The sequence below is a fragment of the Arachis duranensis genome, chromosome 2, assembly GCF_000817695.3.
Source record: "Arachis duranensis cultivar V14167 chromosome 2, aradu.V14167.gnm2.J7QH, whole genome shotgun sequence".
Classification (NCBI taxonomy): domain Eukaryota; kingdom Viridiplantae; phylum Streptophyta; class Magnoliopsida; order Fabales; family Fabaceae; genus Arachis; species Arachis duranensis.
Window position 1 is genome coordinate 74506895 of NC_029773.3, and position 12516 is coordinate 74519410.

A 12516-nucleotide genomic window follows, 5' to 3' on the forward strand; every position below is an offset into this window, starting at 1 on the left:
AACAAAGAAGTAGTGATGAAAGAAAAAAAATTGATAAAAGAAGTAAATTTTAAAGAAAATGAAAATCAGAAATATCATGAATGAAACTTAAATGGCAGAAAGAGCCCTGAATGCTAGCTTTCTTAGAAGAAAACGTAAGGTTCCGACTGTCAATAGCGTAGGCGACTGGCTTGTTCCGATCGGAATTTTCTGACTGTGGCAAAGGGAGGACTTTCTGGCAACAGTAGGAACTGGTTTTGTCAAGGTAGACCATCTTCACTTTCCACATGAGCGGTTTCGATTTTTTTAAGAAGCCATAGTCATGGAATTAGTAATATGTTGGACTCTCGATTTGCAGAAATAAAAAATTTGTTTTGTAAATGGAAATCAATCTAAAAGGGGACTTTGATTTTTTAGGTTATTGGACGAATGAGTGGAGCTCGGACTCCGTGGATGAAGGGTAGGAGATGGATGAGCTCGATGTATGGCTCTGAGTCACTGATATGTGTGATAAAAGAGACAATTATATCCCATGATAAGAGATGCAAAATTATCCGTGCTTAATTTACTAAATATGCCTTTAAGAAACTAACTACAAAACCACGTATTTACATCTCATTGAACGCTCATCTTATAGCCAGTCACCGCTAGCCACGATTACCATAGCCACCAGAAACACAGCCTAAATATAATATAATTTGTTACCTATTGTTATCTTATTCATGTTTAATACGTTTAAATTTTATGTATTGATGAGATAATGGTTTTATAACTAACTTAAGAGAGTCAAAATCTTGCCAGGATTTTATTTTTTTTTTGGAAAAAATTTTGATATTTCCTCTTGACAATAAAATGAACAAAAATGATTTTCCTGCCAGTGACCAATTGTTATTATCATAGCTTTAGAGAAAAAAAAAACAAAATCAACATAATTTGACAAAGTGATCAGTTTATTTATTGACTAAAAATAAATTCTTAAATAAAATTTAAATTTGTAATAGAATTGTCTTTGACTTATTAAACTAAAAAATACTGTCAATAACCAAAAAGGCTTTTTCAAAAAAATACAATAATTCATTAAATTTTGAACAACAATTGAGAAAATAAAACAATCTAAAAAGGTGGAATAAACAGTTTACCTATTCTAAAACTGTCAAAAAATATTTTTCAAAAAGAGAACCTCCATAAAACGACTAACATAGGTTTCTTTAACACTATTAATAACCAATCTAAGATAAGTAGATAACCCAATCAAATGCACCATACATGTAAGAATACCACCTAACAGATTCTGAAAAATGTCAGTTAAATCCAAATGTTGATTTCAATATACATACTTGATCTTGCCTGGAAAATTGGTCGGCTTCAACTCCTCAAGATCAGCCGAGTTATATGCTGCAAGGCTGAACGTCCACCTCTGAGAATCCGAGTTCCTTATCTCCGTTGTAGGTGTGAGGGCACGAGCAATACAAAGGGGGCGGAGTGTACCTGCAAAGGCACTCCAATTCTTAAGTCAGTGTGGTGTCGAGTTCAGAAAGATGATCCTCCAAAAAGATACTTTACCTTTCTTTTATAGACATATATATTCGTCCGTTATATTCTAAATGGTAAATTGTCAATTTCGTAACCGATTTTATCTTACCGTTTGGGACGTCGGTTATGATGATATTAATGTCACCGAGTTATAGCTCATAAGGGACGAGCAATAACGGCAGATGGCGAGTTATGGTGATGGCCAGTAACGGTTATGAGGCCGAGTTATAGCTCGTATTAATGGTGACCATATTACAGCCCCCAAGCTTAGCCTGAGGAAAGTTTTTTAATGAAGCAGGTTGAGCTTTTGTGATGAGTTATAACTCGGTAAAAGTGGGTTATTGAGTGAGCCCCCAATTCAACGTACTTCATTAAATTAACTTCCCATCTGTGCCACGTGGGAAATTGTGCGCCCCTTTTGTTCAGGAGAGAGAAGGAGTGGGAGCTTCATTAATGTTTTGATGGTTTCCAATGCTCTTTTGCCATTTGATGTGATTGATGCAAGGGTGATATTTGGGGCGTTTTTTTGTTTGTGATTAATTGTTTCTGCCGGTTGGTATTTTGGGCATTTTTGGTTTTCTGCTTCTTGTGTGAAGAATGAGCAAGAGAGGTATGGTCACGTTTGTGTTCTTCTAATTCCTTTCTTCCCTCGTCTCTTTGTATTTCTTTGTTGCATGTTTGTTTACTGTTTGTAATGGGGTTTGAGAAGGAGAAGAAAGATGAAATAGACTGGTCTTATGACTGGGTTGGGGATGATGTGAAGTCTCGAGTGTCATTATTCTGTGATGAAGCTGCTGTGAAGGAGGTGGATGCGAGTAGGTTGGTGAGGCAGAATTCTGGGGTTGGGGTTGAATTACTGTCCTGTAGTGTTAATGATAGGGTTTATCACCGGGGTAGTGGGTTTGAATTTTTCTATATGTATAGCTGCGTTCTTGAGGAGTTGAGAGTTAAATTACCCTTTACTGATTTCGAATGTCAGGTGTTGAGGCAGTTAAACTGCGCTCCGTCGCAGCTTCATCCAAACGGGTGGGCCTTTCTTCGTTCTTTTGAAATTTTGATGGAGTTTCTGGAAGTGGTGCCGTCTGTTGATCTTTTCTTTTCATTATTTCAAGCCAAAGGGGTGTGGAAAGGTGGTTGGATAAACTTCAATAGCACCCCTGATTTTGGCATTTTCAAATTGTACAAATCTTCTTTCAAAGATTTTAAAGAGATGTATTTAAAGGTTAGGGCTTTGGAAAAAGACTTTCCTTTTTTCGTTGATGAAAATCTGGGTGAGAAGTTTTCGTTGTATTGGTGTTCGGAACCCCAAAATATACTCGGTCCTGAGGTTATCTCTCCGAGGAATGTTTGTGTGATTGAGTTTCTTGTTGAAAATATCGGTCGTGGGGACCTGATTTCAATGTATGAGCTTCTGAAGCGGGAGGAAGATAAAGATGTTGTGGTAGCTTATTTGGGTGAGTTATAGGGTTGTTGCTAAGGTGTTTATTGCTTCTTGCCATATTTCTGATGTTGTTTTGCTTTCGCAGGTGGTAAATACCCTGGTGTTTCAGCTGCGTCTTTGAGGACGCATTTCAAGAATAAGAATCTGGAGAAGGAGGTATCATCGTTGAATGTTGAGAAAGTTGCTGTGGCCGGCGAGGTTACGCAGCCTCGTCAAGGTCGGAGGAAGGTGATTGCGAAGAAGAGAAAGAAGTCCGACCTTGTTGATTTATCCGATGAGTCTGATGAGAAGGAGGTAGGGGTTCCTCTGGAAGAGATACATGCTTTTATGGGTAATCAAAAAAGGCTCCATGAAATTTCTGAACAAAGTGAGGCATTTTTGGTGTGGGGGAAGGAGTATCCCTATATGGCTGTGGTGGACGAGTATTGCCAATCGTCGGCTGATGTTACTCTTGCAGAGGAGGTTGGGGATATGGCTATTGGGCAGTATATGCAGGTAATGACCTACTATTTTTTCTTTACTCTTCTTTTGAGAATCTTATGACTTTTTGGTTTATTCTTTTCTGTAGGTTGTTGGTCTGCGCCTTGCAAGTCTTGGGCGTAGCCAAGAGTTGAAGAATAAGAGGGTTGCTGTAGAAAAAGGAGAGGTTTCTGTTTTGAAGGAGGAGTTGGTTAAGAGTAAGAGTATTGCTGCTGAGCTTCAGGTGCAGTTGACTGAGACCGAGAAGTTGCTGAAAGAGATTAAAGAAAGTTATTCTAAGGATGTGGAAGATTTGAAGAAAAAGGAAAGTGATCTGGTGAACCTGCAAACTCGTCTGATTGAGGTTACTGCTCAATTTAAGGATATGGAGAAGAAAAAGGCTGATGAGATATTGGATTCGTTTATTGAAGGTTTTGAAAGAGCAAGGTTGCAGGTTAAGTTTTTGGTTCCAGATGCCGATCTCTCTGGCATGGATCCTGGAAAGATTGTTCGAGATGGTCAGCTAATCGAAGATGATGGGGATGCAGAAGATGAAGCCGATAATGTTTAATGTGTTTTGTTAGAAACTTATTTGAATTTATTTTGCATATGTAATAGTTAATTTTGTGTGTTTTGAACTTTGTTGAATTGACTTGTTTGAATTTTGAAAGTGATGCTTTTTATAAAAGCTGTTTGTTATTCGTCGAAAAGTTTTCCAAGCTTATTGGCATTGCTGTTGATGATGCTATCTGACAATGGCAGGTTTGTAGCTTAGACATGTATTGGGCTTTGTCTGAGCTGTATTGATAAAGTTATATTTGATTGATAATATCAGTCGCATAGTTGTTTGATGAAGAAAATAATATACGTCTCCTATATATTCGGAGTCTTTTTGAACCTTTCGAATACAAAGGTGCAGGTAGGCTAGCCTCGTTAAAACCTCTCCAAGCAAAACCCTTTGGGATAAAATCTTAGTAGTAGGAAAAAGAGTACCAGCCTGTCCCTGTCTTTTAACTGTAAAATTTCTTTAAGGAAGATATGTTCCATGTACTAGGTATGAGTTTACCATCTAGCGATTCTAGCTTGTATGCTCCTTGGCCGAGTACTTCTGATACTCGGTATGGGCCGTCCCAATTGGCTGCGAGCTTTCCGTGTGTTGGTGGTTTTCGAGCAGTTTCGGTTTTGCGGAGGACTAAGTCTCCTTTCACGAATGATCTGCTTCTGACTGACTTGTTGTATTGTCGAGCAATTGTTTGCTGCGCCGCGCGTTGCTTTAAGGCGGCGATGTCTCTAACTTCTTCGATGATATCCAGCTCGGATCTCCGAGCTTCGTCTTGATTGTTGATTTGAGTTCGGATTGAGTTCTGGGAGATCTCCAGGGGAATCATGGCTTCCGATCCATATACCAGCCTGAATGGCATTTCTTTTGTTGATGTTTGTGGGGTGGTGTTGTATCCCCAAAGGACTTCAGGTATTAGTTCGGCCCACAGTTCTTTGGTGTCATCTAGCTTTTTCTTTAGTGCATGCAGGATAACCTTATTTGCGGCCTCGGCTAGCCCGTTCGTTTGAGGATGTTCAACAGATGCGAAGTGTTGTCTTATTTTGAGATTCTGCAAAAAAGATTGAAACTTCTGATCGGCAAACTGGCGATCGTTGTTAGTTGTGATATGTTGAGGTATGCCGAAACGGCAAATAATGTTTTTCCAAACGAATGAAATCATTTGTTGAGATGTTATTTTTGCTAAAGGTTGGGCTTCCACCCATTTGGAGAAATAGTCAATGCCGACAATAAGAAATTTTACCTGGCCCGGTGCCGTAGGAAACGGCCCGAGTATATCCAAACCCCATTAGTTAAACGGCCAGCTGATGTCTGAGTGATGCATTTGCTCGGCAGGTATGTGTATCAGTGGTGCGTGTCGTTGGCAATTGTGGCATGATCTGATTTTTTGCTGGCTGTCCTGTTTTAATGTCGGCCAGAAAAATCCAGCTCGGAGGATTTTTGATGCTAGGCTCCGGGCTCTTGTATGTGTGCCACAGATTCCTTCATGTACCTCTGCTAATGCTATGTCAGCTTCTGACTTGTTGAGGCATTTGAGTAGAGGGCGAGTATATCCTCGTCGATACAATGTTCCATGGAGTATTGTGAAGGAAGATGCTCGTCGTCTGAACTTTTTATCGTTCTCGACCCCCTCTGGTATATAACCTGTTTGTAAATAGTGTATAAGGTCGTCCCTCCAATCCTTAACCTGTGTAACACTTAACACATTTGTCAGAGTAACAGTGGGTGATGTTATTGTGAATTGTTGTAGTGTGGATAACTCGGATTGTGTGCTGCCGAGTTTGGATAAGATATCTGCCCTTTGATTTTGTTCGCGTGGTATATGTTCTATTTCAAATTTGACGAATTTTGTTAATAATTTGTTTACTAATAGCATGTATTTAGAGAGTAGAGGATCTTTTACCTGAAAATGGTCGTTTACCTGCTGTACCACTAACAAAGAATCACAATATACCTTGATCGTCGAGATTTGGAGATCTAAACAGAGTCGGAGTCCAGCGAGCAGTGCTTCATACTCGGATTGGTTGTTGCTGGCTTTGAAAGCTAAGTGAATGGAATGTTCTAATATGAAGCCATCGTCGGCTTCCAGACGAATTCCTGCTCCACAGCCCCCATTATTTGAAGAGCCGTCGACATATAAGATCCACTGTTTTGCATGATCTTCTCCCGATGGCATTGTAAATTCGGCAATGAAATCTGCCAGGAATTGTGACTTGATCGGTCCTCTGGATTGGTATCGGATATCGAACTCAGATAGTTCGACTGCCCATTTTATGAGTCGTCCTGCAATTTCTGGTTTGTGTAACACTTGTCTTAGTGGGTGATCGGTTCTGACGTGGATAACGTGGCTCTGGAAGTAAGGTCGGAGACGTCGTGCCGAGAATATTAGTGCTAGTACGAGCTTCTCGATCCTTGGATAATTGAGTTCGGCATGTTGGAGGGTCTTACTGACAAAGTATATCGGATGTTGAACTTTGTTTCTCTCTGTTACAAGGGCCGAACTTATCGCCCAATCAGTAACTGACATATATAGAAATAAATCTTTCCCTTGTCGGGGTTTTTGTAAAATCGGCGGTTGTGAGAGAGTTGTTTTTAATTTCAAAAAGGCTTTCTCACAATCGTCGTTCCATTCAAATCTGTTTTTCTTCTTAATTGTTTGGAAAAAAGGAATAGAAGTTGAAGCTAAACAGGGAACAAATCTGGAAAGTGCGGCAAGGCGTCTTGTGAGACGTTGAACTTCTTTGACTGTTTTAGGGCTGGCCATGTCCAGCACTGCTCGGCATTTGTCTGGATTTGCCTGTATTCCCCTGCACGTTAGCAAAAAACCTAAAAACTTACCCCCTTGAACGGCGAAGGCACATTTCTCGGGGTTGAGACGCATGTTGTACTTGCGGATCTGGCCGAATATTTCTCTAAGGTCGCTGATGTGATTATCTCCGATTTTTGTTTTGGCGATCATATCATCGACATAAACTTCGATGTTCCTGCCAATTTGTTTGGCGAACACTTTATCCATAAGGCGTTGGTAAGTTGCACCTGCATTCTTTAATCCAAATGGCATAACTTTATAACAATAGTTACCGAAATCAGTGATAAAAGCTGTTTTATCTTGATCGGAGGGGTGCATGAGTATTTGATTATACCCTGAATACGCATCCATAAAACTTAAAGTAGCGTAGCCTGATGCATTGTCTACTAAAGAGTCTATGGATGGTAGTGGGTAAGAATCCTTTGGACATGCTTTGTTTAAATCTGTGAAATCGACGCACATGCGCCACTTACCGTTTTGTTTTCTTACCATTACCACATTGGCTAACCAGGTAGTGAATCTGATCTCTTTGATAAATTCGGCGTTGATGAGCTTTTGTGTTTCTTCTAGTGATGCTCTCCTCTTTTCTTCGCCGAGTTTTCGTTTCTTCTGCTGTACTGGTCGGACTGCCGAGTTTATTGCTAGTTTATGACTGATAATCTATGGATCAATGCCGGGCATGTCTGAAGGTGTCTAGGCAAAAAGCTTGGCGTTTTCTTGCAGGAAGGTCGCTATGGCCTGTAACTCAGCTGTGTTGATTGAGGTACCTACATATGTAAATTTGTTAGGGTCATTGTTGAAGTATACTTTTTGTAGGTCATCGGATGGTTTCGGGCGCTCAAGAAAATCAGCTCTTGGGTCGAGGTCGGCCATTATTTCCTCCTTTTGTTTGAGACCGACGTTGTTGACTTGTTGTGTTGAGCGGTTTTGGAACTTCATGCTGATGTTGTAACACTGTCGTGCCTCTTTATGATCTCCATGGATTGTGACAACCTGGTCACCCTGTAGTGGAAACTTTACACAGAGATGAACGGTAGAGACAATGGCGCCGAACTTATTTAAGAAAGGTCGGCCAAGAATAAGGTTATACGGACTGAAACAGTCAACTACTAAATATTGAATATCATTAGTTTTTGAAAGAGGATGCTCACCCAGTGTGGTTTGTAACCACACTGATCCGAGTATTGGAACTCGTTCTCCTGAGAAGCCGACCAAATCTCCTTCTGTTGACTGCATCATGTTGTCGCTGAGCTTCATCTTTTGAAATGTGGAGTAAAACAGGACATCGGCACTGCCCCCGGGTCCAAGAGAACTTTTTTCACTAATAGATCTCCTAGCTGAAGGTTGATCACCACAGGGTCGTCCAAATTTTGTATACTGGAGTTGAAGTCGGCGTATGTGAAAGTGACTTCGGGTTGTGGACTGGTGACTGTTGCGCTTTGTTGTGGTCCGTTTGCCGAACATATGGCTCTGAACGATCTTTTCCTCGCCGAGTTCGAGTATCCTCCACTGGCGTATCCTCCTGAAATACAATTGATTATACCTCGTGGTCTTTCATATTGGCTTGAAGATGCCTTCTCTTTTCCTCGGCTTTGTTCAGAGAGGTCGTTTGTTGCGGAGCTTGGTCCGCGCTTTTGGATATGACTACCAATGTATTTGTCGAGGTGTCCCTGTCTTGCTAGTCGCTCTAGAAGGTCTTTTGCGACAACGCAATCATTAGTGTTGTGGCCATGTTTCTGGTGGAAAGCGCAATATTTTGATTTGTCCACGTTCTTTGCATCTTGGTATGTACTTGCCTTTCTTGGTGGCTTTATTAGTTTTGAGTTCAAGATCTCTTTGATTATGTCTTCTCTCTTAGTGTTGAACTGCGTATAAGAATCAAATCGAGGTGTTAGTTTAAAATTTTTCTTAGTGGTTGAACCCTTATCTTCTTCGCGGAAGTATGATTTGTCAGACTTCCGAGCTTGTCTGAGCTCTTCGATATCAATTTGTCCTTTTGCCTTCTCTCAAAATTCTGCCAGAGTCCTCGGCTTGGCTACTGCGATTGTCTCCTGAAACTTTCCAGGTCGGAGACCACTTTTAATTGCGTGCAGATGGACCTCGGGGTGGAGGTCTGGTATGCTGATCGCGACCTTAGTGAAGCGTGTCATGTATTCCTTTAAGCTTTCGTTTGGTCCTTGCTTGATGGTGTTCAAGTAATCGGAATCGTGCAAGTATATTGCGGATCCGGCGAAATGCTCTTCAAATAACTTCGCCAACTGATGAAAACGCGAAATGGAACCTGCAGGCAAAGCACAAAACCAATCAAGTGAAGGACCGTCTAAATAATTTGGAAAACAACGACATAAAACTGTATCTGATGCACCATTGACGATCATTATTGATCGGAATTTCTTTAGAAACTTCCTCGGGTCTCCGAGTCCATCATAAGGCGTGAGGGTCAGCGGCAGAGTGAATCTCTTCGGCAGTTCGAAGTTCATAACTTCGTCCGTGAAGGGACCCACAGGGTCTTCGGACTCTTCTTTTTCATCTTCGGGCCGTGGCTCCTCGTGTCGAGCGGTCTCCGAAACATGAGTGGGTTGGGACTGATGTTCCTCGTCTTCTGATTGCTGGCGGTGAGCATCGTTGTGCTCAATCCGAGCATGATTTATTTCAGCAATTTGGGCAGCCATTATTTGGTTCTCGTCAGCCATTCGCTGATTGACTTGTTGTAGCTCAGCTACCATTCGCATAAGTTCGGATAATGAAGGAGGCGGTGCGTCAACCATGGATGCAGACGGAAGTGATGGGACCAAAAGAAAAAAATATGATTTCTTCGGCCCCACGGTGGGCGCCAATTGATCTTGCCTGGGAAATTGGTCGGTTTCAACTCCTCAAGATCAGCCGAGTTATATGCTGCAAGGCTGAACGTCCACCTCTGAGAATCCGAGTTCCTTATCTCCGTTGTAGGTGTGAGGGCACGAGCAATACAAAGGGGGCGGAGTGTACCTGCAAAGGCACTCCAATGCTTAAGTCAGTGTGGTGTCGAGTTCAGAAAGATGATCCTCCAAAAAGATACTTTACCTTTCTTTTATAGACATATATATTCGTCTGTTATATTCTAAATGGTAAATTGTCGGTTTCGTAACTGATTTTATGTTACCGTTTGGAACGTCGGTTATGATGATATTAATGTCACCGAGTTATAGCTCATAAGGGACGAGCAATAACGGCAGATAACAAGTTATGGTGATGGCCAGTAACGGTTATGAGGCCAAGTTATAGCTCGTATTAATGGTGACCATATCAATACTCAATAATATTTTTAAAATAATATCACATGTATCATTTTATTCGAGGTAATGTATTCAAATAATAAAAATGAGCTTACTTTCAATTAATTGTTTGCAAGTTAATACTATCATAACAAACTTAAATTTGTAGAAGAGAAAAGTATGAAAAGCCAATAGAATATTTGTACAATGTGTATAATAGAGGTTTAGGGAGTATTAGAAATATAATTATTAGTATTACATTTTTCCATTAGTTGGAATTTTTGGGATGAGTGGTATCATAACATGGTATTAGAGTTCTAGATCCGAAAGATCAATAGTTCGATCCTTAGTAAATCCAAAAATAAGTTTAAAATTATTTTAGATAGTATAGGGGATGTTTATTTTGTAAAGTCTATTATTCACATTGTACAAATAAATCATTGTAGAATTAAGCTAACTATTTCAAAATTATTGAATGGTCTTGAATCTTGATAGTAACCTGTAAGTTGTAACGTCAAATAAATAAAAGAATAAAATAAAAGGGAAAGTAAAGTTAGGAGTGGGAACAAGTTGGGGTTGGAGGGACCAAAGCTTCCACTTAGACACCATTTTTTTTTCTTAGCTTTGTGACCAAACATATTCCATAGCATATATAGAAATAGAATCAAATGGAGGGATACCCTCCACAATATATATAACCCACAAACCTATAAAATTTTCTTCCCATTTTCCCATGATTGTCCTCACATGGATCCCAAGTTCCCGACCTACAACAATGCTTATTTAATTTATTAATTAATTGTTGGTTTTGAAATTAAAAAGGCAACTAATCACTTACTATAAATTATGCCAAGTTGCATTGTGCTCTATTCCTCATATGTTCCCACTTGGATAAATTTATTATGTTTAGTAGTAGCCCCACATAATTTTTTTCTAATTAAATCTAGATGGAGATGGAGAAGGGAATCAACAGATATTGATTCTCTAAAAGGCAATTTCTTAAGGTTACTTTGGAAAGAGTTTTTTTTTTTTCATCCTTGATTAATCAATGTATATATTTGTTTTCTTAATTCAATCTATTATTTTTTCCCCCTTACATATAGTACCTTGAGAGAATTAAACCATCCAATTCATAAAGAAAAAGCTAACATACATGTGAGATGTGACTTAAGGGGTAAATATGTATGTAAAGGTTATCGATTAAAAAAGTTTATAAAAAATTAAGTTTGTAATATATTTTATTATGTATTTAATTATTAAAATAAAAATTTTAAAACTTTTCTAGTAATCATAATCTTACCATATGTTTTAGTTAAATTAAAGATATTCTTTTTTTCTGAAAAAAATTATTTTATGAATAAATTTATTATTTTATTATAATCAATTACACATCGATTAGTCCATAAACTTTTAATTTTACTAGTAGTTTAATATAATAAACAATCTAATTTTCAAAATCTTATTATATTTTCCAAATTAATTCATCAATTAAAAAATTATTACTATGCATGTTGATGCCCAAAAATCTTTGACATCATTCAATCCTAGGAGTTGAGTCAATCTTCAATGACGGAATAATAAATAATATATGTTTAAGAGAAAACTGAATAATATTAGTTTATTCGAAATGAAATCGTTTGTAAGTGCAGGCCAAGGGTAGATAAGTAAAAACCCAACCAAAACCATGTTAATTGGTTTCCACGTGGTTTGTGCATACAAAATTACAAAAAATGGACCAATCATAGTACTGTCTCTTTTTCCTCTTGGCAACCAAGCGCAAGTTTAATAATTATATCTATAGTATATATTTATTAATATTATTAATAATTAAATAAACCTAAGCTTTTAAAATTAAAGGCTTCCTTGTCTTTAGTCTTTGGTGACGTTTATAATAAAGTTGAAAAAGAAAGCATTCCTGATTTGAGGGGCTGGTGATGGTGGTGGGAGAATCAGCAAACATGTCCCTTTGAAAATCTATAGAGAGCAAAGCAACAACAACAATAATAATTATTATTATTTTAGTAATAACAATAATTATCCTATCCCCATTCATCATTGTGAGAGCTCACGTATATTTCACATCATTAATCCCTATTTTTTGTTTCTTTAATTTTTTTTTCCAGTTTGTCTTCTCTTATTTAATTAACTTTAACTAGTGAGTATTAAATTTTAACAAATTATTATATTTCTATATCTTGGACTTAGTTTTCTATCAGCATGAAGCTAGCGTGCCTAATGGCTGGTCTTGATATATATTAGTTGGGTAAAAACAATAACAAGAAGTCAATATAACACTGGCAATTACCAAAATAATAAGAAATAAAGTATACAAATTAATTTTTAATTAGTCAATATTAACTAATTTTTTAACTCTTATTTTATAAAGGTTTAGAATTTAGCATTATAATTTAGGATTTAGAATTTAAATTTTGAAATTTAGAGTAAAAATATAATTTAAAAAATTAGCTAATGTTAACTAAAG

The 12516-nt window shown here is 38.3% G+C and overlaps 1 protein-coding gene across 1 annotated transcript; it reads right to left on the reverse strand.

Annotated features, from left to right (window-relative positions):
• Window positions 1-8033: 8033 nt before the first annotated feature.
• Window positions 8034-9548, reverse strand: LOC107474954 (uncharacterized). The gene is made up of 2 exons (XM_016094595.1): window positions 8820-9548; window positions 8034-8645 (listed from the first exon to the last, which is right to left on the reverse strand). The coding sequence occupies exons 1-2, from the start codon at window positions 9546-9548 to the stop codon at window positions 8034-8036; spliced, it is 1341 nt and encodes a 446-aa protein (XP_015950081.1).
• Window positions 9549-12516: the final 2968 nt, after the last annotated feature.